General features: G+C 39.1%; 1 protein-coding gene across 1 annotated transcript in view; it reads right to left on the bottom strand.

The window, feature by feature from the left end:
- Positions 1 to 3,863: 3,863 nt before the first annotated feature.
- Positions 3,864 to 27,901, bottom strand: part of IYO (RPAP1-like, carboxy-terminal protein) — a 43,890-nt gene continuing 19,852 nt past the window's right edge. Inside the window, exons 7-10 of the mRNA XM_010274015.3 lie at positions 18,699 to 18,887; positions 16,292 to 18,616; positions 15,551 to 15,760; positions 3,864 to 4,426 (exon numbers count right to left, since the gene is read on the bottom strand). Coding sequence (XP_010272317.1) covers positions 4,238 to 4,426; positions 15,551 to 15,760; positions 16,292 to 18,616; positions 18,699 to 18,887 — 2,913 coding nt within the window. The 3' untranslated portion in view covers positions 3,864 to 4,237. The remainder of the gene's footprint in view (positions 4,427 to 15,550; positions 15,761 to 16,291; positions 18,617 to 18,698; positions 18,888 to 27,901) is intronic.

Raw genomic sequence — 27,901 nt, 5'->3', positions numbered from 1 at the left:
TACTTGAATCCTTGAACCGGACCAGATTTCCAGTGTTGCCCTGGACCTTGGAGACAGATGGGCAAAATTGGAAAGTTACACCTGACCCCTAGACTCGATTATGACATTTCACTAGGTGTCGGATCGGGCTGTCTTTGATATGCCAATCAGTGAGATCCTTAGATGGGGATCAAAACCTGGGTATGTTGGGACAGTCTGAGAATTCATCTGAGTGGGTGATCATAGTGACATGATCAGCCCCTTTGTCGAACAAAGGGTAATGATCGGGAATGCACTCTCTCTAATGGAAACCAAACTGCTGGCAGTTGATTTCAATCGTTGGAATTTTGTTTTGCAAAATTAATATATTTATATATATATATATATGTACGGTTTCGAATTGTTTGCAAATGGTTTTAATTCCCAGGATCCATGTGAGTGGAGAGTGCGTCACTGTTCCTTGCAGCCGAGGGAGAGGTCCTCTCTTGTCGGGTAGTGCTTGATCATTAAGGGTTGAGAGGTTAAGTGTAAGACCATTTAGGGGAGTACCTAATGGGCTAATCTTGCACTTGCCCACAGTCCCTGGGTTTTTATAAGATAGCTTGGCCCAATGACCACTTAATGTAAGTGTTGGGCCCATAGGGTCCATATGATGGGCTCAGGGGTTTACTGAGTCTTTCAGTGAATTCGGCTGGACCTTGTATCAAAGGCTGGGCCGAACCCATGTGGCTGGTGTGTAGATCAATGCTTGGGTCCCACGCCATACAAAGAAGCCCAACTGGGCAGCAGATTGGAAACTAGTTAAACACTGAACATCTAATGGGCCAAAAGCCCATTTCGAGCTGGGCTGATATGATCACCCATCTATGGGGCGAATCTGATATTAATGTTAGTAAAAGGATTGGGCATTTAACATTATCCACTCCAGGAGACCAAATTCAAATTAGATTTGAATCTAGTAACCTCCCGATAAGATCAGGAGTAAACTAACTTAATCTGCAGATAGGATTAAGATAATCCCCTATCCAAATACAGATTTGGATTGGGATAACTCCTAATTAGGAGGTTTCTTAATCAAAAAGAAAGGAGAAAAAAAAACAAAAAAGGGAAAATACATCAGAATTCGAACTAGGGTTTTGGTGAAAGAAAACTCCCTACGAATTGAGATCAGATCTCATTCATACTCCAGAGAGAAGAAAAGCAGTTCAGCCATCTTCGTCCTTGGAGTTCTCCTCCTGCCGCCGCCATTCACTCTTGCAAGATTCGATCTTTGCAACAATAGGAAGTCAAGAAATCAGTTCTTGACATCAGTCTTGCAAGAAAGACTGAAGAAGATTCGGTGTTCAGAGTTTCCAGAGGATTCTTGCAAAGGATCCAGTGTGTAGGACGCACCCTACTGGTTCCGTTCCATCCACAGCTGTGTCATCTTCAGCAGGAGCGGATCTTGGTTTCTTCTTTGGGCGTGAACACCAACTTTGGGAGATACTGTTTCTCCGGATCAGGTATAATCCTCCCTTTTACCTTTTGGTTCAGATCTGGTTCGATTATGGTTCAAATAAGACCCTTGAATATGGTATTCTAAATTTAGGGAATACAATTCCCAGTTGGAGGAAGGTAGGAAATTTTTGAAATTCGCCCACCCATTCCGCAACCTTTTGGCGTCCATTAGATGGATCCTACCATTCCTTCATAACTATGCTCTATAATTCAGGGTTACACATCTTGAATAGATTAAGGCTTGCCCTCAAAACTCAATATGATGATATGGGACCCGTCATCCTCTATATAAACAATGATGGGGACACCAGGTTTTTGTCTTTCTATAATCAGTAATTCATAACATACAGTTAGGTGGCATTTGATAAATCTGAAAAGTTAAAAAGATATTAAGTGTATGAAATCTGAAAAGATATAGTTGTTTTTTGACTTTTCATAGACTCTGAATAAAGAATGTTGTTTGTGTTGAATCAAACCCTCAACATCTAAAATTCACTAATTTTACTATTTTACCCCTAAATTAGACTATTCGGTAATTTTGAGTTTAACTTGTACTATTTCATCAAAATAATTTATTAATTCAAAATAATATTTTTAAATTTGAATAAATTATAAAAATTAAAAATAATCTATTAAAATAAGAAAAAATTAAAAATACATATAAATTTATAAATTATTAAAAGTTATAGTAATAATGAAAATAGTAATAAAGTCCATAAAGCAATAAAAAATTAATAATTACAAAAATAATACCTTAAAGCCATTAAAATATTTAATAATTAATACAAATAAAATGTACTCAGTGGAGAAGAAAGATGAATATGGTGAACAAAGGATGGAAGAAGAAGAAGAAGAAGGTTAGAGGAATCACTCGCCATTGCTAGTTAGATGGAGGAGTCACTTATCGCCATTGTCGAGAGTTGCAGCGGTGATCAAAAATGAAAAATAGAGGACAGAAGCCATGGGAGGACAGAGGAAGAAGAAGAGAGAGAGAGAGAGAGAGAGAGAGAGAGAAGGCTGAAACTCGATGATGCTGGTTCATCGGAGGAGTCACTTGCCGCCACTGTCAAGAGTTGCAACGGTGATCGAAAATGAAAAATAGAGGCTGGAAACCACGGGACCACAAAGGAGGAGGAAGAAGAAAGAAGAGAGAGGGAGAGAGAAGGCCGGAACTCACCACCACTAGTTCGTCGAATGAGTCACTTGCCGCCGTTGGTTCGTCATTGCGTCAAGTAGAGAAGATGAACGGTGAGGGGGAGAAATGCAAGCATGTTTTTAAGGGTATTTTGGACTTTCGGTTGAAACGCATCTAAACGTATTCAGTGCCTAACCCAAGTCTTATTATTTCAAATCTAAAAATAATTTTCAAACCCCAATTCAAATACACTTCAAAACACCTCTAACATCTGAAAAGCAACATTTAGACTTCAAAGGTCTGAAAAGTATTATCAAACACCACCTTAGTGAACAAGAGGTGTCTGCAATTTTTAAGGGTTCGGGGGTTTTAACAAGCAATGCAAATGGGAAATTTCATCTATTGTGAAACCAGACAAGAATATATTTCAAAAACATAATATCAGTTCATATTAAAGTAAAGAACCTAACTGTCCAATTTAATTGAAACCTCTATAGCTTGGTGTATCAAAATGTCAAATTATTATAGGGATTAAAACAAAGCTCTATGACTATAGATTGAATTATTCAAAATAAATCTTTGTACAAACCTTTGTATCCTGGAATCCTCTACAACTAAAACCAAATATAAGAGGCCAGGGAAGAGAAAGAAATGAACAAGAGAGAAAATACCTAAATGAACCTAACAATCACAAAGGTCAAAGATCAGAGGAGCCTATCACTTGAGAGAGAGAGAGATGCAAGAGAAAAAATGGACCAAAATACCACCAAGACTACCACTGGAGTGCTGTAGTTGAGAGAAGGGGGAGTGTTGTTGCTAGAGAAGGGGGAGTTCTGCCGCCGGAGAAAGTGAGAGGGTGAGAGAAAATAAACAATGATAGATCGCCAAAGAGAGAAATACCATCGAAGTTCAATCTTTAGACTGAGGATGGAGCACAATGGAGGTGTCGAGCCCTAGCCTTCAAAAGTTTCCAAGCTTTAAACGAAATGAATGGACTAGCAGACTCGTTCAAACCAACTGCTTTGTCCACTTTCGGTCCACTCTATGAATGGACGATTCATGTTCAGACCGGTCTGAGTCCATATCACTTTCGATTTGGACAGGGTCCAACCCAAAACCGGTTCATTGACACCCCTATGCCCAATTTGATTCATGCCAGTTCGAATGGACTAATGGCCTCGGCAATTCGGTTGCAATTTGGTTTTCTCAACATTGTAAAAGAGTTTTCAAGACCAAATACTAACCAATTAAGTTGGTAAATTCAAGATATTATTTTAAACCAAGAGCCAAAAAGAAGTATTGCTACATCTACTCAACCTTCATAGTGAAAAAGAAAGGGAAAAAAGGAAAAAAAAAAAAAAAGCAAGATACTAACGGAGACAAGATTATACAGGGAAAAAAAGAAAAAAAAAACAAAAAACAAAATAATTTTTGTTTTTATATAAATACATTTTATACACAAGTACCCAAATCTTGATATCCAGCCTCGTCCTCATTGATGATCATGTAACAAACCTAACTGCAGCAAGTTCTTGGAACTGAATTCGAGACCAGTAATAATGTAATGCCGTCCATGATAATAGAAACCAAAAAATATATATATACTTTAGGTTACAGGCATACAGATTATAATCTTCTACTAGATGATTTCAGTTTCTCAACTTCCACCAAAAGAGAAGAGTTTCCTTCACAAGCTTCTGTCAACAACTGGAACCTTCTTTCCATTTCACTAGTTTGTGGTAAAGAACCATCCTTACTTACAGGTTCACGATTTGTAGTTGCCTCTCTGTATCTAATGAAATCCAGTATCATACCCTGTAAATGCACATTCAATAACCAATGAGTGGTTAGACCCCTTGTAAAAAGCAACACCTAACCAAGAACAAATAGGAAAGAAAAAAACATAAAAGTAAGTTCAATGATCTTCATTATCAATATCATCCAAGTTTAATAGTTCTCAAACCTAAATATGGATATGCATCAGTTTGGGCAATCACAGGTTCAAATCCAGGTAAAGATGTATGATATGGAGATGGAAAATGAACTTTAGCATATGACGTGGATATGGGGTGTCAAATGCTATAATCCCTCATGTGGCCTCATGCCACCTAAGTGAGGGTAGCAACAATCTTGTTCCTCCATCCTGTCCTATAAAAGGCCATGGTGATAAGTGCCATTAAAATATGAGTTCAATATTCTCAGTTCTCTCGCTATATAAAACTGTCCTTTGCTCTCTTCCAGGTAAAGGAAGGCCATGGTGATAAGTGCCAATAAAATATGAGTTCAATAATCTATTCTCGCTATATAAAACTGTCCTTTGCTTTCGTCCTCTTGCACTAGTAGAACTTTTAATTAAGCATACTCCTAGCAGGTGCTTTAACTGGGGGCCATTACTTGGTGTAATGGTAAAAATCTAGGCTGGCATATGTGAGAATGCAGGTTTGAGTCCGAGGATGGCCACTTTGTACAAAAATGCCAAAGGTTAGGACTATAACCAGTCTAACCCTCCCAAGACCCCAGATAGTTGGGACCAACATTGGGTAATGGCTTTTGGGTGCTTTGACTAAATTTCATTTCATGTGCCTAAAACATCAATTTACTTCCTATTACATTGTTACTAATTGATGCTAACCTAGTTTCTCTCAAATACACTCATTTCTATTTTCATCTCTCCATGTTTAAGCACTAAACAATCTCAACATCTTTATCCCTACTACTATTTATGGATTTTAGTCAACATCATAGTTATCAAGGCGATGCCTAGGCGGGCACCTAGGCGACAAGGTGCCCTTTGAGGCTCGCCTCGCCTAATCACCAAACAGTTTTGTACTATGTATTATAAAATAATTTTTTATTCTTTATTTTTTTACATTATAATTATAAAATAGGCACTATTAAATTAAAATATTCATTTTGTGTGTTTATATACTTATTTCTTTCTATTATTTTCTTATTTGTTAGGGTTTAATCAATATAAACATTGCTAAATGCTGTATTGAACCCCCCAAAGACTTTAAAATCTGAACCAATAAGGAAGAACTTAAAATATTGTCTAATCAACACATTTTCTACTACTACTACTACTACTACTACTACTACACATTTTCTAATCAACAGATTCTCTTTTCTTTTTTTCCTATAACAAAAATAAGGGTTCAGCCCCTATATTTTTTGAATTTTCTTTTCCTTCTTTTTCTTCTCATGAATATGTTGATTTCCTATACTTAAACATGAACTCTCTACTTTTCTTATGAAAATTATGAATAATTCTTAAGAAAATATGGTTATGGTACCTAGGGAACTACCCTAGGATCTATGTTTTCTACATAAAAAAACCCATCGCCTAGAAGACACCTAGACGCCCGCCTAGGCGACTACGCGACAAGGCGCCCTCCTGTCGCCTAGCCTTGCCTTGGCGCCTTGAAAACTATGGTCAACACTATGCCTCATAAAAACATGAGTTTCTAAAGAGATCCTATAAAAATTCCCTTTTTTCTGATGGATAACTGTTAAGCTTTATTAGATATGTACAAAGTGCCCCCACCACCCTTTTCTCTTTTCTGTTTGCTGATGACATTGTTTTAATTGATGAAACTGATGAAATATTAAAAGCAAAATTAAGTCAATGACTTAAAAGGCGTGCCTAGGCGCATAGGCGAGGCACTTTTTTTTGCATTATTTTGAATTTTTGGGCATTTCTTTTATTTTTTGAGGTTTTTTTTATTTTTTGCGCCTTGCGCCTCAGGCGCAAATTGACCCATGCGCCTTTTTTGCACCCAGTGCTTTTAAAACACCAAATTAAAAACAAGAGGTTTTAAAATAAGTAGGAGCAAAACAGAATAAATGCAATGTAAACTTAATAACAACAGAGTGCAAATCAGGGTACACTTAAAATTCAAGAACAAGAGATAACATGACCTTTTCCAGCACCTTGGTTGGGTACACTTACAATTCAAGAACAAGAGATAACATGACCTTTTCCAGCACCTTGGTTCCAATGAACTGTTGAACCAAGGTGGGCAATAGGGGTGCAAATGGATCGGATCATGGTCTGATCCGATCCTATTGGGTCGAATTCAGATCACCCCTGTTTGGATCGGATTCAGGTCAAACCCCCTATCCGATCCGAGATCTGACCCGATATGTATTATATATTTATAAATATAATATATATAATACATATATATGTTATTTATTTATTTATAAATATATTTTTATATTATATTTTTATAAATTTGTTATATTATTTATTTTTTATAAAAAACATGTATATATGATGAAAATAATTAAAAAATACTTGTATTTTTGGTTTTTACTTTATTTAAATTAGTATATTTTATTTTTCTTTTAATAATTTATTAATTTGACTTACCGATAGGACTCAAATTCACATCGAATTCTATCAGATCCGATCAGATCCAGCATGAACAGTGTCTGATTGGACTATTCGTATCCAATCCAATCCGTTTGCATCCCTAGTGGGCAAAATGGAGGGGGTGCATGAAAAGTCCTATGTAATAGGCAAATACCAGTTTGATTAAAAGGAAAATTCTATAAAATAGTTGTAAGGTCAGCAATGCTGTATGGAACAAAGTGTTGGGAAGTCAAGAAACATGTCCAAATAACGAGTGTGGAAGAAATATGTATGGTGAGATGGGTGAATAAGGTAAGAAATGAAGTCATTTGAAGGAACCTAAGAGTAGCTCCAATAAGTGATAAAATGAGAGAAAGTAGACTTCGATGATATGGTCACATGCATAGAATACCACCACAGCACCTATAAGGAAAAGTGATCAGTTACAAGTTGAAGGGGATAGAAGGGTTAGGGGCAGACCAAAAAGGACATCGGCCAAAATAGTAAGAAATTATTTAAGCTCTCATAATTTAACAATAGATACGGCATTAAACAGAACGGAATGGAAAAACAGGATTCATATAGCCCACCCCATCATATAGTTGGGATAATGCATAGATGATGATGATCCCCTTCTCTTACACATTTACACCTTGAATTCAGCCTCAAGCATACATATTCCCTTCTCAGATCTCCAGTTCTTTCTTTTATTACCACCACATTCCACCCTTTAAGTGGCTAAAAACAGAAACATTAAACAGCTTTAACATCTTGATCCAATGCACAACCTTTGTTCAGATGTTTTCTATAATTGCTTCTTGAGTTAGTGTGAGGATGGCTCTTTGGGGGAGGGAGAGCAGTGGATGTTGGAGTGGTTCCGCATACAGGGAGAAGGCCAGTTTGCAGAAGTAGAGAATGGAGGCAGCGGTGTCTATACAAGGAGGGACCTAAAGTTTTTATCTGGTAGTAGGGGTGGAGGGAAGAAAACGTAGACTGGAGTACCTGTGTTCATGCCTGGTTGCATCAGTTTACAAGGAAGATTTAGAGGTGGAGAAGGTTCAAGAATGGGCACATAAGAAATGGAATATTCCATTATTAGAATGAGGAGGTTGGGGCCATCTTGCTTCCTGTTCATCCTGCCATCAGTGGAGGCTAGCAGGGTGTAGAAAGTTGGTTCCAGAAATGCATTAGAATCCCTATTGCAGTTGGAGCCTTGGAATCCTGAGATGGGATGCTCAGAACTCAATCATCAGGAACCAAGGGAGGTGTGGGTTCAAGTGTGCGGGTTACTTATGCATCTATGGAGTGAGCAACTAGTTAGGAGCATCAGAGATATTTGCGAAGGTTTCCTTTGCATTGATAACTTGTTCGAGGCCAAGGAAGACTCAGAATGGATTAGAATGAAAGTGCACTAGTGTAGGTACCCACTGACAACAGCAAATGCAGTGATTCTGAAATTGATGTGGCCAGTGTTGTCTAAGGTAGAGAAGATAAAGCATTACAGATAGGGTCGTGCAATCCCAAAAGGAGGAGATCACGGTGGATGGAGATCAAGAGGAACTTCACGTACCCTATGTTGTCGAAAGCAGAAAGGAGGGGAGTTTATTTTGGTGTATTGGAGAAGCATCGAGGGGAGGAAGAAGGAATTCCACATTAACAGATCAAGATAGTGGGACTGAGAGATGATTGAAGGGAAACAAACGGTGGTCAACAATCTAAGAGAGGCAAACCAAGCTCTGTAAGGGAAATGGGTGTGGAGATGGCCTTTGGAAAGAGAGAGATTGTGGCATGAGGTGGTGGGAAGCATTCATGGGAGGTCAGAGAATGGATGGGATGCTGGTGTATCGAGGCAAGCTAACCTAGAAGCACCTTGGAAGGCTATTTACAACACCCTTCCTCAATTCCTCAATTTTATCAGGTATGAAGTTTGTTCTGGCAACTCTATCCTTTTTTGGGAGGATATTTGGGTAGGAGACTCACCGTTAAAGGATTTGTTCACCTCGCTTTTTTCTATTTCTTTGTACAAAAAAGAGGTGGTCTCAAAATTTGTCTCACCCTTGGGAACACCCTTAGATCCTACTTGGGATTTTGGTTTTCGTAGAGGACTTAGGGATGCTGAAATTGAGTCTCTTTCTTTTTTGCTTGGGTGTCTTAATCAGGTTTGTTTGGATCCCTCCAAGCCAGATATGAGGGTTTGGACTCCTAGACCCAATGGAACCTTCACTTGTGCTTATTTTTTCAAGTCCATCTCTCAACTTTCTACTCACCAACCCTTTCCGTCAAAAGAAATTTGGTGTAGGCCAGTCCTCCCAAAAATTATGGCTTTTTGTTGGGAAGTTTTCCATGGGAAAGTAACACTTTAGACAACCTACAAAAGAGAAGACCTTTTCTCTGTATTTCTCCTAATTGGTGTATCCTCTGTAGAGCTCACGGTGAGGATTGTTACCATCTATTAGTATCTTGTCCCTTTTTTGCAGATCTTTGGGCTTGGCTACTTTCGTTGTTTGGGGGTAGTTGGAGTCTACCAGCAGAAGTTCACATGCTCTTCAACCATTCTACCTTTTATTGGCCTACAAAAATAGGGAGAATTATGTGGAGATGTGCTCGTGCTGCCTTGACTTGGACTCTTTGGGAAGAAAGGAATCTCAGAATTTTTCAAGATAAGGAAAGGAACAACCAAGATTTAAAAGACTGTGTGTTAAACAGGGCAATACATTGGCTGAAGACCTTGGAAATCTTTTGTCAATTCTCCTTTAATGACATTTGGAGAAATTGGTTAGCAGTAGCAAGGTGCTCATCTTTAAAGGCCAAATCAATTACAAGCTGGTCTCCTCCACCCGAAGGCTCAATTAAGTTGAACTTTGATGGAAGCAGCATGGGTAATCCAGGATTATCCGAAATGGGGGGTGCTTTGAGAAATGAGAAGGGAGAGATTTTGTTGCTCTACTCAAGTCCTTTGGGAATTGGGAATTCCATCAGGGCAGAACTTTTAGCTGTTGTACAAGGGGTCCAATTTGCAAACCAGCTGGGGGTACAACAACTAATAATCGAGGGGGATTCCAAAGTGGTGGTGAGTTGGTTGAAAAATTCTGAAGAGGCTATGTGGCAATACAAGAATGAAATGAAGAAATTTAGTTGGTTGACAAGGAATATGTTGGTCATTGTACAGTGGGTGGGGAGATCAGCAAATACCTTGTCAGATGTGTTAGCTAAGCAAGGGATAAATAGGGAAGAATTATTTTGGGCTCAGTTGTGATTCTTGTTTTTCTTTCCTAGTTTACTTGTAAGTTTCAAAGAGGGGTTGCAGCTCGCGCCTCTCACTGGGATGATGTATGAACTCACTCTAATTTGCTTTTGAATCAATAAACTTACTATTATTCATCAAAAAAACAATCTAAGAGAGGCAAACAAAATAGAGGCAGATGGAGGGATTCCAGAGGTGTTGAGTTTTAAAATACAATTTTGAAGAGGTTCTTGAAAGTGTCATTCAGAATTTGCATCTAGAAAATTCTATTACCTCTGGAGCAGTGCAAAAGTGTTGTGGTGGGAGGTGAAGGCCAGTGACACGTAGCGGGAAAAGAATGGCAAGGTTAGTGGGTGCATGGGCCATTGGAGGTCCATGAAAATAGTGGGATTTTAGAAGCCTAAACTCGAGATAAGTGTGTGGAGTTGAGCATGCGCTTGACAAAGGAGATGCAGTTACGGGCTTAAGTAGCACATGCTGGAAGAAAAAGGAAGGAGAGTCGCACAAGCAGGGATCTGTTCAGGTTGGCCTGGGGTCTTAATGACCAAGTGAGCAATTTGATGATGAGAGGTGGGGTGGGAGGAAAGGGCATCAATAAGAAGCTCCTAGGTGCTTTACTTGCAAGGAATTGAATCTAGGACGAGGGTGATGGTTATTGGGAATTTTCTCAAGGAATTGAATCCAGAGGTACTTTACTTGCAAGAGAAAAAAGATAGAAAGGTTGGATGTTGGGGTATTTACAATTATCTAGGGACCTAGGCCTTGTGAATGGAAATTCATTCTTACCAGAGGCACTGCAGGGAGGTGTTAATGGTGTGGGATTCTAGGGAGTTGGTGGCTATAGGCAAGGAGGTAGGGCAATTTGCTTTGTCTGTGCAATTCCAAAATATCGAAGGTTTTAAGTGGTTGACCACAGTGTATGGGCCAAAAGACAATGCTCAAAGAGAAGCCATGTGGGACGAGATTAATGGCATGAGGATCAAGGTGGAGTTTCCATGGGTAATAGGTGGTGATTTTAACACTGAGGTTCTGTTAATGAGAAGAATAGGGGTCCCACAAAAATAGAGGTATGAGGTAGTTCGCAGATCTGGTGGACAAATGAGAACTCATCAATCCGCCTTTTGCAAGACCATATTTCACATGGTCAAACAACCAGGATTCACCAACTTTGGTTCAACTAGCAAATTCCTTGTATCTAGCCAATGGGAGGACGAGTTTCTTGATGTGAGGCAGGAAGGATTACCTTAACCTGTCTCGTATCATATGCCAATATTAATGAGCTGTTGTAGGAGACCAAGGAAGCAACCTCCTTTCAAATTCGAGCACTTGTGGCTGGAAGTTCAAGGTTTTTTTGCATTTGTTGGACAAGTGGTGGAAACCTATTGAATTTAAGGGGTTGGTGATGCAGTACAGCCCTCTACAGAAACAGAGGATACAGCAGAACAATTTTTGGAAAAATCTGAGCATCCCAAATTTACTAAAAAATATCAGAAGAACTAAGACTGGCAGCAGTTTCTAATTTATAGCTACGATTTTCTTGTTTAGAAAATTGTTAGCCAATTACTATTTTGAAGTTTATCTATTTTCTGCTTTCTCTTTTAGGAGTTTCCATTTTTTTTTTGTTTCTATTTTCTTGAGTTTCTAATTTTAAAGAGTATTAGGATTCTAATTAGGAGTGAACTACAGATTCACTATGTAAATCTGTCCAGAACAGCAGAATTGAATGATAATTGAGTGTGTTAATTTCTTCTCTATGGCTACTTTCTTCTCTTGAAATCATTGTTGGAGGAACATGTGGTTTCTTCTATCTTTTGATACTTTCTAGTAGTTCTCTGCTACTATAAGAAAACCAGAAACTATCCTCTGGATTTTCCATTTTTCCCCTAGATTCAGAGCATACTTTGTTGGACTTTGAAGCAAGGCTACCCGTCGACCTTGCCTTCTAGTTCTACCTACCAGTAATACATCAGTTGGCCAGTTACATTATGAGCACACACAGAGTTGAAAGGTTTGAAGCTTAAGATTAAAAAAAAAAAATGGAAGAGTGATGTCTTTAGTGGTCTTAAAAGAAAGGAGTGTACAAGGGTCATCAAGTTCCAAGATGGGAAAGAAGAGGGAAATTTTAATCAGTAAAAACAAAGGGAGAGGAGATGTGCCAAGCTGGAATATGATAGATTGGTTTATCAGGAGGAGATGAAATGGAGGCAAAGGTCAAGAGCCATGTGATTGAAAGAAGAAGACCAAAATACAGCTTATTTTCATAAAATTGCCAATACTAGAAGAAGAGAAAACCCAATTCTCAAAATTGAGGTGAGTGGAATGATTTTACATGATAAAACCAGCATCCAAGAAGCTATTATGAGGTAGTATGAAGTGTTATACAAGTAGAAATGGAGGACCAGGCCAAAGCTAAGGGAAGTGCAATTTGATAGGCTTCAAGAGGATCAAGTCAAGGAGCTTGAGGGGGCTTTCACAGAAGATGAGGTTTTGGAAGCTATTAATGAGGTGGAGGGGGATGATGCCTCAGGCCTAGATGGCTTCACCATGAAATTCTACAAGGTATGTTGGTCCTTCTCGAAGCAGGATATCATGAGGGTGTTTGATGAGTTCTATGTGAACTAAAGGTTGACTAGAAGTCTAAAACACTCCACATTTATTACCGTCATACTGAAAAAAGGAGTGGTGAACATTAAGGACTTCCATCCCATTAGTCTTATTGGCAGTGTATAAAATAATCTCTAAGGTCCTACCCAAAAGGTTGACGAAGGTGATGGGGTGTGTGAGTTTGCAAACCAAGGGGCTTTTTGTAGAAGGGAGGTAGATTGTGGATGGCAATCATGACATGACCCAACCCTTGCTATTTTTCCTTCTTTCTGTGACAAATCATTTCATCTCCTTTTTCATTGTGCTCTTCCATTCTGACTGGCAGCCAAAGAAAATAGCTCCATCCAAAAATACTTCAAACATAATAACATCTCTCCATTCATGAAGATGGTTGCCTTTTGCCAAAAACTTCCTCCACTTCATTGCCAGTGAAAACTCCATTCTTTCTCAAATACTCCCAATGACTTCATGGAAATCTCTGATTTCTTTTAGTAGCATTGAATCCTAAATATGAGGTAATATAGATTCCATAACCAGGGAGAATTTACAGTTCTTTAATTTGTTGAGTTTAAAGGGAAAGATTTGTAAAATACTAATAAGGAGTGAAGATACAAATATTATAAGTGGCAAACTGAAACTTTCACTCCTCAAGCTAAGCTATCTTCTATCAGGTTATTAACATACATATGGTTAAAATGTTAAATACATTTCTTCTTTATCCACCTTCCATCTATCTCTAATTACCAGAGAATATCCTCCTTAACCTCTCCATCTTATGGATAATTAAGGCAAGATACTGAAACTTCATCACTATTAGGTATCTCTTCAACATTGATCTTAACTAAGTCTAATTTTACTACTATATTTACTAAATTCTAAATTCTAAATTCTATGTATTTTAACTTATTTGAAATCTCTGGACTCTAGGCTTCCTCATAATTCTTAGTGTATACCCCCTTTCCGGTCTCATCAATTAAAAATATTTCCAGTTAGGAATGGGAATAACATACCACAAGCATCCTCCTCTTCTATATGCATGTCAGAGACTTATTGCAAATAGAAAAAAGAATTAAATGTGGATACTTGATAGAGGCATATTGTAAATAGAAAGCTTAAACACCTTCCAGCAATAGTTGTCCCCTTTACATATCCTTAATTGCAGAAGTATATCCAACAAAAAAACCCTTGCTTTCTCAAATCCCAGTAAATGGCCTCTCTAGGGAGTAGGGACTCCATTTTCTCTTTGTAGATAACAACTATGTGAAGATTCTGTTTTCTCTAAACTTTCCCATCAATTACCTAAGAAAATAGCTACAAAATCTACTGCACTGCATAAATTCAAATTGGTTTTCTAATATCCCTCCAAAAGATAGGTGAATGTGTATACATTTATTTTTAAAATAAGGAAAAAAAGACATTGTGTGTCAACAATGAAAGTGCATATCATGCATCTTTGTGCGCAATATTGAGATAAACAGAGATAAGCAGACAGGCTTCTAAACAATACATCATAAAGATGATTTGGCATGTTCTGACATAGCAAAAATCTTTAGGGAACAATGTTGTTCATGTATATATGAAAGATATGGATCCATTCCAAATCAAACTGATAAGTCTGAGAGCATATCAGAGAAATTGAGCTACTTCGAGGGAGCCCTAGACAGAGAGAGAGAGAGAGAGAGCGAGGGGGAAGCAGAAGAGGAGAGAATTGGAGGGAAGTTTCTTGTTATTCCTCCTTGAGTTCAAACAGCTACTTATAGCCTCAAACATCCATTTCTATTGAGAATAACAACCCAGTAACTAACTGTGTCGACATGTTCTTCTAGAATATACATATTTAAGAGGTGACTTGTAGAAGACTTCTCGGTGAGTCAGGATTTGAGTTGGGTCCTGGATCTGGGCTGAAGCTGAAGTGTCTGGGCCCTGCTGCCTCATTGATCTCTGGGTTCTACCACAAGCACTTTTTATGCCCCATAATAGAAACCATAGCAGTTGCCTCTCTTCCACTGTCACTAAGAGATTAATTTACTAGTTTTCAGTATATCTTTTAGACATGATTAGTGAGAACACTAGATGAATCAGATTGTGATTGGACAAACATCCATTGAACAAAGAATGTTAACAAAACACAAGATAAAGACAAGGTCAACTTAATTTTGTCAAGTCCCTTAGATTGATCTAAAAGATCATTTCCCTATTTAGGTTTACCTAAATAGATAGTTCAGAAGATAACTAGATAGGCAAACACCATATAATCACCAGGTCCCAACCATCCCATCAGCAAGGTGAAATGAATGTACAACAGAGAACTTTCTAGGTGCATTTTTCTTTTCATGCCTGAACAAACTATATTTCGATCTAATTTGCACATCTTATATTGACATGTATATTATATAATTCAGCAAGGTTTTTAAAACCGAACCGGACAACAAACCAGTCAGGGGTCCGATTCTCAGGTCAAACAGTTCAACCGTTCGAACCGAACGGATGGCCCGTTCTGACAAAAAAATAAAAACCGGTCGAACCATTGAACGATTCAACGGTTCAACTGCCCGGGTCAGTGGTTTGCTGACCAAATCAATGGTTTTTGGGGAAATAACGGTTCTGGAGTAAAACAAAACCTGACCGGTTCCTGGTTTTTCCGGTCCAATCCGATTTTGAAAACCATGTAATTCAGTCTTTTTCCCATTTAACCAGTTCAATGTCCCCTGTTAGCATTTCCCACAGAACTTCATACCTCATGCTGTTGCTTTCGAGAATAATCACGCAAAAGAGACTTTACAAGCTTATTCCGAAGCAATATCTTGCCATCAGTGCAATGGAGAAAAATAAAAGATGAAAGGTGGTGTAGTGCCAATATAAATGTAACCGATCTACGAGTTGCAGCTCTGTCAAGCGCCCCCGAAATCCATGACTTCATATATGCCTCCAGAATCTGTTCATTATCCTGAAAAGCAGTTGAAAGGTTGATTTATAAGCAGTTCTTTTCCAAACACCAACAAAAGCTATTACTTCAGAATTGTCAAGCTGATGCAACTCATGCTTTAGTTTTCTAGGGAAGGGAAGAAAAAGATAGGAATATATCTCCCACATTCATAATAGTCATGTTGCTTTTGTTGAACTCATCTAACTTAACAGAGAACTGAATGGACCCCAGATGGTCTTGCAAAGAGTTTATAGTTCACAATAGCAACCAAATTACCACCTTAAATCAACTTCTAATAAGATCCATTCAGAAGATTTGCATAAAGCAAATATTTTATCCATTAATGGTAAAAAAAGGCATTTCCTCGCTGTTTCCTTAATGGTAGATATCATATTAATGTTTAGAAATTGAAGGAATGTTAGTTTTATTAAAGAAACTGGACCTTTTTTTCTGCTAATGGCAGAATATTCCATAAATATAGCATAACAAATTAGAATTAAGTTGCAAACTGAGGAAATCTTTGGCAAATTAGCAACAAACAAACTATAATACCTCAGTAGGTTCAAGGTATCCTGCAGCCTCAGCAAAACATTTCTCCAGAGGAGGCAAGAGTTCAAGGATGTGGGCATTAGATAGTGCATTCCAGGTAGCAAGACGGACAGGCACTTCAACTGTGCGATGTAAATACATTGTTACTTGACGTCCATAAATTACATCACCATAAGATACAGCAGCAAACTGCTCAATGAAAGTCTCAATAAATGTAGGGTAGCTTTCATGAACCTCAGACTGAAACTTTAGAAATTCTACTTTGCAGTTCTTTGTAGAATCTGACACTAAACACTCCTTTTCCATGAGAGGGATATCTCTACTACCTCTTGACTCATCAAGCATCTTCCCATATAACTCCTGTAAAGTATTATATATATCCCTGCTTCTCTCTTCTTCAATCACATCCATTTTAACAAGTAAGACCATGGACAAAGAGTGTAGCTTCCAAACCAGTGGTATGGCCCAAACAGGTGACTGTTGGACATTATTGCATAAGAAAGAGGACATTGCCTCAAGGCTTAAAAGAAAGAAGAGACCACTTTTCGCAACTGCAACAACTTCATCAGAAGGTGAAGATGTGTCATTTTGTTTGTTGAAAGCATTTGGAAGTTCAAGAGCAGCTTTGCTGTCACAAATGGTTGAGATAGGGCTGAGAAACCAATGCATGGGAAGTGGCAGTCTCTGGTGAACCCACTCTACTATCAAAGAAGTGCAAAAAGGATGATTATCAGTCCCATAAGTTATGTCAGAGTCTTCATGAATGGTCTCCAATACACCATTAACTTTCTTATGTAGTTTATGGACATCACTACTGTTTTTAGGCTTCTTTACAGACAACCATCTCTCTTTGAAATGAGAAGATAAAATCTTACTGAAGTAAAGGTAGTCCTCTTCCTTATATTTCCAGGTGAATGATTTGATACCGTTTGCAAGGTGAAGAAATTGGTTAACACAGTAATCAAGGTACTTTAGGGTAGGGGCTCTAAGTAAGATATCTAACGCTTGCTCCATAATAATTTTATTCCTTGGTCCAAGAATCAAAAAGACTCCTAGAATAGAATTTATCTTCTGTAGATTGAATGTCATGTCTTCAACTTCTGTGATCTCTTTCTCAACCACCATCTTAAAGATTTCAAGCAAGTGAACAAGTAAACAGGCATCCATTTGTGCAAGCAAAACAGTTATGGACCAAAACCCTCCACCAGAGGCACCCCAACCTAGTCCAACTCCTGGAGCAGGCCCCGCTCTACCAAACACCTCAATGAACTGTACATATTGCCATCCTGAATCCACTGACTTCATGAAAGTAATTAGTAGGCTTCTTAATTCTTCCCGACACCACATTACCATGCCATCCTCTAGTATTTTACCCTCTCTTGAGATGCTACATCCTTGGGAGGATGGATTAATATTCTCATTCTTGGCTACCTGAATGAATTTGTCAATAGAAACTATAAGTTGGACCAGTCCTTTAAGGCAACATGTAGCAGAAAGTAATAATTCATTATCACCATCATGTCTCAAATGGCATAAGTTTTCAACAAAAGAACCCTTGCCATTAGGAGCTTCTACATATTCTGTATCACTTGATGAAAAGTTCAGAAATCTGTTATTCACAATTTCAAGCCCAATCTTAGGGACAAATTTTGGCAACCATGGCACACGACCACCACTTTTACCCAGGCTATCAGTATTCTCTGGAGCAACTCTATTAACTACACTTGAAAGCATGTGCATGACAGCTGAAATCACCCACAGTAAACAACTAAGAGAAGAATCTTGGACAGCAAAATAAGTAGTGGTTCCTCTGTGCCAGTCAAGGATTTTAGATATAAAGGGGTTACTCTTCAAGGATATCCACTTCAGAGCTAACTCAACCATTGCACCAGCATAGCTCCAAGACCATGTCTCTATATCCTCATCAGCAGAATCAAGGGTTTGCTTTTTGAGTTCCTCCCCATAATGAAGATATGGGAGTCTTCTGGCCAAGGCATCCAGAACAAGGTATGCTTCTCTGGTGATGGAAGCAAATTCACTGAGGACATTGTTCTCAATGAGCTTATCAAACATAGGGGGACACAACCACAGGGATAGTGCAGGGAAAAAATCTCTGAAGTAAGAGACACAATACGAATACTGGATGCAAACCTTCCAAAAGCGCAATTGTTCAACCATCAATGCAGACAGAAGTCTACAGTGTTCCTGCCCTGATTTGATCCACTGATCAATAGAAAGTTCATACCGGTATAAATGCCACATTGTATTACGGAAAATGCCATTCTTTATAAAATGTATGCAATTTCTCTTGTCAGATTGTGACAATACCTGCTTACAAAAACAAATGTCTGCATCACAGTTGAACATAAGAATTGAACATAAGATATATGAATTACTATATCTTTCTTACCTTTAAGAGGGTTACAGACTTTATCTCAGAAGGATGTATCTCCACTGTGTCCTTCTTGATGAACCTGTCAACAACTGTTTGAACAAGCCTTTCACATTTCATTATTGCATTTGCACATGTTGGGGAATGCCTTGCTATCTGAACAAGTATAGAAATAAGGCATTCTTCCAAAGCTGCAGAAGGATCTGTCTGAAGCCAAAGACACCAAGCATTTAAGAAAACATTAGCACCATTCTCAACCAACAGTGACATTGTGAAGGGAAAGTACTAAGAACAATCCCAAGCAGGAAATAGCAGTTCTTAATAAACACATGTCAGGTCAGGAAAAAAAAAAAGATCGGTAACCAATCAGGCACTGTATTTAAAAAGAATATGGGAACCAGTCTTGAAAAAAGATCAAAGTGTACAAAATAAGAAAAAAGTCTATTAACCCTCACAAAACAAGCATAACAAAGAGCTATCTCAAAGCCACTCTCCCCCAAAACCACAAGAGTACCTGGAAAGAAAAGAAAAGGAAAAAAATGAGAAGACCATATAGTAATCCAATAGAGTAAGACCTCCAATTCTATGTACTCCTTCCCTTGGTAATGAATCAGCAATAGAGTATCCTGATCTTGGAACTCAATTGAATGAAGCACTCAAGTTCATGATCAAAGATCTAGCTTCCCTAATGAGGTGTCTGCATCCCAACCATTAGAGTTTATACTATGAATGCTCTAAACTACATTATGCCACACCCCGCCATAATCCAGAAGGAATCTCCACAACCAGTTGCCCCATAAGGATGTAATTATTAAACATAGCCTTCCTAGGGCCTTTATTTGCTAACTTGTTGCTAACTATGCCCCAGTTAACATGATAATCCTTTTAGGTACCCACAGACTCTCACAGAAAACCTTGCCTGATTTCCTCAACCTTCTAGTTAATTTCACCAGCGCTTCAAAAACAAGAAAGAAATTGACAAAGAGGCTAAAAGAAGTATATTTAAGAAAAATGACATTTCCCCCTCGAGAATAACAGTGTTTCTCTTCCACAATGCAAGTTTCTCCAAGACATGGGGTTCTCACCTATTGGAGAAACCAAGACAGCTCATAGGCCATGGAAAAGTTTAACAACCTAAAATACCAGCACAAGAATCCAAAACACCACTTAGAGGATGGAGGGTAGGCAGAAATGAGGTGGTAGTCACCCACTTGCAGTTTGCAGATGACATAATGTAGAGGAATTAAGGAATTTGAAGGATATCATTGTTACTTTCAAATCAATTTCTAATCTGAGAGTGAACTTGGGGAAGAGATATGTAGTAGGGATTAATGTAGAGGAAGAATTAAGAATGTTAGAAGAGATTCTAGGGTATGAGGTAAGGATGTTGCCATTGGATTATCTTGGTCTTCCACTAGGAGGAAACCCAAGGACAAAAGATTTTTGAAGTTGGTAGTAGAGAGATTCACTAAAGCTATGTTTGGTTTGAAGGGAAAGGTAGGGAAAGGAAGGGAAAGGTAAGGAAACCTTTACAAAGCTTGTATTGGTTTCCTTACCTTTCCCTCCCTTTCCCTACTTTTTCCTTCAAACCAAACACAGCTTAAGAGATTAGCACTCTTGAAAAGAAATTACATTTCAGTGGGTGGAAGAATAACCTTGATTAGGGAAACTTTAGATAATTTACCTATTTACTACCAGTCCACCTTTAGGATTCCAGCTAGAGTTGCGAGTTCGCTAGAGACGATCATGAGAGATTTCCTTCAGGAACCAGGGGACGAGAAGAGGGACCATTTAGTAAAGTGGGAGAAAGTTAGTAGACCCAAGGAGCATGGAGGGCTTGGAATAGGGAGCGCAATTTGTTGAAATCAGCACTATAGGGAAATGGTTATGGAGGTTTCCACTGGAACCCCCTATTTGGTAATGTTGTCCATTCATTCATCCTACTAAAATATCTTCTTAAAAAGCAATTAAAATTATAAAATCATTATTTTTGTGTGAGAACTAAGAATTTAGGACCCTAACACGGACTTATTTGGGCTTGCCTCAAGGGCCGCGGCACAAAGGGGACTCGTAGAATTAGGAATGTAATATGTTTTACATCACATTAGCTACTTGAAGTAATGCAATTGAAGAAAAAAAGAGATTGTGGGCTTTACATGCTTGAAAATGTTTTATATGTTTGATTTTATTTTTAAATTTTCACTTGAATACACTTTACATTTTATGTTTATGTATTTTAATTTTAGATAATAGGTTTTTTAAAAAATTTAAAAAATTATGTTTATATTTCTTATTAATATTATGTTTAATGTTTTTTTTTTGCATTTCTTTTATTTTTTTGGCATTTTTTGAATTTTTTTTATGAATGGCATTTTTTTAATTTTCCAACATTTTTTTAGCAATTTTTTGTATTTTTGCACCTTGCTTCAAAAAGGCGCATGCTCTCGCCTCAAGTGCAAATTGGCCCTTGTCCCTTGCGCTTTTAAAACACAAAACCTTACACCTGTGTGAAACCAGAGCCCTCTCCAATGTCTCCATCCCCCCCGCAGACTCCTCTTCACTTCCAACCGATATTGCCTTCTATTAGTCCAATGGAACAACAAAACCAGCATCCATTGAAAAGTCTGGTCTCTCCTTCTCATCATTCCTTTCCTCTACTGATCTGAATGCTTCCCTTGCAAACTCTACCCTTCCTAAGAAGAATAATCCCAAGGTTTTGCTAACCTCCACTTCCTTGCCAACTACTTTCTCAATGTCAACAACCTTTTCAACTTGATAAGTCTCATCAATGATTACTGTAGAAACCACTGATGTGGTCCCCACCTCTTTCTATTGTACTCGTATACAACTACTAGTTATTCAAGTGTCAGTCCACAATTAGTTGTTAGTCTTTTATTAGGACTTTAATTGTTGTCTTTTATTAGGATTTTAATTTTGCCATGTAAGCAGTTTTATCCTTACTTCAGAATTAATATAAATAGAAAGAGGGGGGCGGCAGATTAAGCATCCTCTTCTTTTCTGAAATCCTTCCTTCGAAATCTTCTTCTCTTCTTTTCTCTTCTCCTCTCATTCTCTCCTCTCATCCTCTTAATTTCCTATTGATTATACACCACAGCTTGAGCTGTTAGTAGTCTCATACAACTACATGGTATCAGAGCCAACCTAGGAAATCTTATGATAGTCTGACATGGCCGGCTGCATAAGAATTTCCTAGGGTTGGAAAATTTCCAGCAAAAAGGATCATCGGCTAAGTCTTGGAGATTGTTGGTGAAGCATCAGAAGATGACCAGCAATCAGGAAGAATCAGAAGGAAGAACCCTCAAGATTAGGGTTCAGACTTGATTTTGAAGGTTGCGGCCAAAAAGTCGGAAGGAAGAACCCTCAAGATTAGGGTTCAAACTTATCTTTGAAGGTTGTGGCCAGAGTTTTTCTGAAGTAAGTCAATCTTTTCTATTAAAAAGATTACCTTTTCTGGTTATTTCAAAGGTTCGACTAAAAGTTTTTTCCTCTTGAACTGTTCTTGATACATTAAAAGAATAGTTTTTTGGTTACTTTAAGAGGTGCGGCTGAGAGATCCCCTCCTTTGCTAGCCATTAATTGTGTTCTTGGCTTGTTTCTTGACCTTTGACTGGTTCTAGGTTCAATATTCTAGTTTCTTGACTGTCGCCAATTCTAGGGCTGCAGTTAATTTCAGTCTTGCACTCTCAGCCCTGCACTCTAAGTTGTACTTGAAAGGTTACCTTTTTGGGTGGATTTCCGACCTAGAAGGATAAAGTAGGTTTGGTTGATAGCAAACTCTGGGTGTAATTACCTAGTCTCAGTGATACAAAAGGCAGTTGTTAATCTTTTCTTGACAAAGAATGGAGCTTAAGAGCCAAGGGGATAACTGTTTAGGGGCTGGTGGTACTGGTAGCATACCTGAGAACAGTTTTCAGATTACCACTATAAAATTTGATGGGTCAAACTACCTAGAGTGGGCCCAATCAGCTATGATGGCTATTGGGGGTAGAGGAAAGCTAAGTTATTTACAGGGAGATGTCAAGGAACCAACCAAGGAGGAGCAAATATATACCAAATGGGTTCAGGAGAACTATTTGGTTATGACATGGCTGTGTAACTCCATGCAGCCACATATCATCCGAAATTATTTATGGGGAAAAACAGCTAAAGAAATTTGGGATATCATGAAAGAAACATACTCCCAACCCCTCAATGTTGCTAGGGCCTATGAGCTAAAATGTAAGGTGAATAACCTTGAGCAAGAAGAGAAGCCAATCTCGGTTTATTTTTCCACCTTGAAATCCTTGTGGCATGAGATTGATCACTTAGATACAATTGAGTGGGAAAGCCAAAAGGATGCACAGACCTATAGAAAGCAGGTTGAAACCAATAGGGTATTTGAGTTTCTAGTTGGTCTGAATTCCGAGTATGACATTCTAAGACAACAGTTTCTAACAAGAGACAATGTGACCCTATCACAAGCTTACTCTCTAGTGCACAGTGAAGAAAGTAGAAGGAAAGTTATGTTACAGCATTCACCACTTGAATCAGCCTTGGCAGCAACTAAACCCAAGTTTGGGGAGGATAAGGAGAGAGATATGAAGAAGGAAGACAAGAAGGACCTAATATGTGAACATTGCAAGAAACCTGTAGGAAGCTACATCCTCATCTAGTTCCCGCAAACTCAAGAACAAAAAGGGGAATGCTAATACAGTTGTTACTACTGATTGTACAGCCTCATCAGGCACAAGAGCAACACCACTAGATACTCTAGCTGCTGTCCGAGCTGCCTTGACTCAGTTGGAAAAGGAGGTTGGTAATTCAGCGTCATCATCTCAGCCAGTCACAACATCAGCTCCTCCCACCTCAGCATTTGCTCATTCAGGTACACGGGCCTCGGCTTATCATGCTTCAGCTCCAGGTAACACTAAACATTGTTGGGTAATAGACTCAGGTGCATCTGATCATATGACTAGACCTGTTCATGGGTCGGGCCGGGCCGGGCTCGGGTCGGGCTTTTGCTCTTTATTAACATAAACTTTTCAGGCCCGAGCCCGGCCCTCAAAAAAGCCCGAAGTCCGACTTGGGAGTCTGAGCGCCGGTGCCGTCTGAGAGAATGGTGCTTGTTGAGTTCGCCGATTCCTGGGAGTCTGAGAGTGAGAATAGAAACCTAGAAAGTGAGAAAATAGAAGATGACAACACACAACAGTGCCGGCTAGAGAGAGAGAGAGAAAAAGAGAGCTCACCGCTCGAGAGAGAGAGACGATCTAGATCTGGTGGTGCTAGCTGCCGGTGCGGTAGTGCCTGAGTTCGCAGAATGAAAACGGTGCGCCTGGGTTCTGGTGGCGTTGGGTCGCTGGCTGGAGAGAGAACTGAGAATGAGAAGAAAGAAGATGAAAACGGTGACAGCTAGAGAGAGAGAGAGAGGGAGAGAGAGAGAGAGAGATCACCGCCAAAGAGAGAGATGACTAGTTCTGGACCTTCTGGTGGAGTCGGCCGTCGGTGACTGAGTTCGCAGGTGGGTTGGGTTCACCGGTTCTGAGAGTTGAGAGGGAGAAATGAGAGCCACTTCTGTGAGAGTGAGAGTGAGAAAGGAGAATGAAAAGAAAAGTTTTAAGTATTTAGGGTTAGGGTTAGGTAGTTTAGGAAAAGTCGGGCCAGGCCGGGCTCAGGCCGGGCTTTTTTAACAAATCCCGAGCCCGGCCCGTAAAATAGTCAGGCTCGGGCTTTAAGGCCCGAGGTCAAGCCCACGGGCTAAAACACATGCTCAAGCCCGTCCGGGGGCCAAGTCGGGCCGGCCCGGCCCGGCCCGTCGGGCCACCCGGCCTATGAACAGGTCTACATATGACTGGTTTGCCTTCACTATTTACTACCTATCACTTATCCTCTAGTAAAGACAAGGTGTTTATTGCTGATGGATCACTTGTTCTCATTTCTGGCAAGGGAGACATCAAGTTGTCTAGTGCCATTTCCCTGTCTTCTGTTCTGCATGTTCCTAAACTTAGCACCAATTTACTTTCAGTTAGCAGCATTACTAAAAACCAGAATTGCTCAGTAACCTTTTTTCCTGATCGATGTGTTTTTTAGAACTTGGAGACAAGGAAGGTGATTGGGACTAGCCGTGAGACAAATGAAATCTATCTGCTTGGAGGAAGTTCACAGTGGGAAGGTAGCGAAGTTAGAGGGCCTTTTGTTTCTCAGTCTATTGGTCAAGTCATGCTTTGGCATAACCGATTGGATCATTTATCCTTTAGGTCTTTGAAAAGCTTGTTTCTAGTTTATTTGAATCTATCCAGATGTCTAGTTTAAAGTGTGAAAGTTGTGAGCTTGCAAAGCATTGTAGACAACCTATTCATTAAGTAATAAGAGAAGTAGTGTTCCTTTTGACATTGTGCATACCAATGTTTGGGGACCATATCACATCACTGCTATGGGGGGGTACAGATACTTCTTGTTGTTTGTTGATGACTACATCCGGTTTTCTTGGGTCTACTTGATGCGTTCTCGAGATGAGGTCCCTACCCTAACCCAGACCTTTCATCAGATGATTTTAACCCAGTTTGGGGTAAAAATCAAAATTTTCAGATCCGATAATGTGAGAGAATACTTTAAAACATCACTAGCCTCTTATTTTCTTGACCATGGGATTATCCATCAGAGTACCTGCCCTCATACCCCTCAGCAGAATGGGGTGGTTGAGAGAAAGAATAGGCACATATTGGAAGTAGCTAAAGTATCATATTCAACTCCAATGTGCCTATACATTTCTGGGGAGATGCCATTCTCACAGCTATGTATCTCATCAATCAAATTCCTTCACAGGTTCTTGACATGAAACCTCCACTCACTCTTTTATATCCTGATAAAGAATTGTTTTTTGTCTCTCTTAAAACCTTTGGTTGTAACTGCTTCGTGCAAACTCTTGGCCCTCACTATTCCAAATTTGACCCTAAAGCCTCAAAATGTATTTTCCTTGGTTATGCACAAACTCAAAAGGGATACTGCTACGAACCTACTTCAGGAAAGAGATTTGTATCCATGGATGTTACTTTCTTTGAGGATGTACCTTATTACTCTAGGGTTTCTTCTCAGGGGGAGAGTAGTACGGTTGGGGTTAACACATCAGAAGTCCCTTTACCTGTTCCATTGAGTGAAGAGGGGTGTAATGGGTAGGGTTGTCAAAAATGTCGGGATTTGAGAGTTTATCACAAACGATGGAGGCAGGTTGATTTCAGTCATCAGCAGTCCAAGCCAGCCCCAATTCCTTCTGAAGATCCAGATCCAGGTACTACATCTCTTCCAGCTCCCATTACAGATGAATCTTCTGTTGTTGAACCTTCTCCATCTTCTAAGCCCTCACTTCCATTGAATAACCTTGACCTTCCCATTGCAGTCCGTAAAGGCAAACGCCGTTGAACCTCATCCACAGCCCACTGTATCTCACAATTCTTGTCCTATGATCACCTGTCTCCCTCTTACAAGTCCTTTCTTACATCCATTGTTGATATTCCCATTCCTAGAATAGTACAGGAAGCCCTGACCACTCCTTAGTGGAAGGATGCAATGAAAGTAGAAATGGATGCCCTTCTGAGAAACAATACCTGGGAGCTAGTTGATCAACCCAAAGGGAAGAAACCAGTTGAATGTAGATGGGTGTTTACTGTGAAACATAATGCTGATGATTCCATTGAAAGGTATTAGGCCCGATTAGTTGCAAAGGGATTTACTCAGACTTATGGTATAGATTACTTGGAGACTTTTGCACTAGTAGCAAAAATGACCACTATCCGAGTGTTATTATCTCTTACAGCAAGTTACTCTTGGCTCTTGTTCTAAATGGATGTTAAAAATGCCTTCCTCAATGGAGACTTGCAAGAAGAAGTGTACATGTAGTTACCTCCTGGTTTTTATAGTACAGAGACAAGTAAGAAGGTTTGTCGGTTGAATAAAGCTTTGTATGGACTAAAACAATCCCCAGAGCTTGGTTTAATAGATTCAGACAAGCCCTTGAAAAGTTTAGCTATGTGTAGGCCCAATCAGATCACACTTTGTTTATTAAGAAAGTGGATACTTCCTTGACTCTACTTACTGTATATGTGGATGACATTGTAGTAACAGGGAGTGATAACAGTGAAATTGAGTCTCTTAAGAAACTTCTCCATCAAGAATTTGAGATAAAGGACCTGGGAGAGCTACGATATTTCTTGGGTATTGAGGTAGCTCGGTCCAAGCATGGAATCTTTGTTTCTCAAAGGAAGTATGTCCTTGATTTGTTAGAAGAAAAAGGAAAGTTGGGTGTTAAGCCAGTTGATACACCTATTGAACAGAATCACAAGATTAGTGTAGAAGGTGGAGAGCCTCTTAAAGATAAAGCTATGTTCCAAAGATTAGTTGGTAAACTACTCTATCTTTGTCTTACAAGACCAAATATCAGCTATGCAGTCAGTGTTGTTAGTCAGTATATGCACTCTTCCAGAATTACCCACCTACTTGTTGTTGAGAGGATATTAGCATATTTAAAGAGGTGTCTAGGCAAAGGTGTACAATTTAAGGATAATAATCACATGAAGATAGAAATTTACACAGATGCAGAATGGGCCGGTTGTGTTGATGATAGAAGGTCTACCTCTAGATATTGTGCCTTTGTAGGAGGTAACCTTGTTTCTTGGAGTAAGAAACAAAATGTTGAAGCTGAATATCGGTCCATGGCAAATGGTGTGGCTGAAATACTATGGTTGAAATCACTGTTTGATGAATTGGGTATTACCTATGAAAAACCTCTAATGTTGCACTGTGATAATCAGGTTGCTATTAATATAGCTCATAACCCGGTACAACATGACAGAACCAAGCACATTGAAGTCAATCGACATTTTACTAGGGAAAGGGTTGCATCTCAAGAAGTCTGTCTTCCATATATCAGCTCCAACATGCAGTTTGCTAATCTTCTCACCAAAGCAGTTTCAAAGAAGAAGTTAGAAGCAGATCTATGCAAGTTGGGAATGACAAACATCTATTCCCAACTTGAGGGGGAGTGTAGAAACCACCGATGTGGTCCCCACCTCTTTCTATTGTACTCGTATACAACTTCTAGTTATTTAAGTGTCAGTCCACAATTAGTTGTTAGTCTTTTATTAGGACTTTAATTTTGCCATGTAAGCAATCTTATCCTTACTTCAGAATTACTATAAATAGAAAGAGGGGGGCGGCAGATTAAGCAT

Source organism: Nelumbo nucifera, chromosome 7 (genome assembly GCF_055504915.1).
Source record: "Nelumbo nucifera cultivar China Antique chromosome 7, China Antique-T2T, whole genome shotgun sequence".
Taxonomy (NCBI): Eukaryota; Viridiplantae; Streptophyta; class Magnoliopsida; order Proteales; family Nelumbonaceae; genus Nelumbo; species Nelumbo nucifera.
This window is presented reverse-complemented; position numbering and strand designations above follow the sequence as displayed.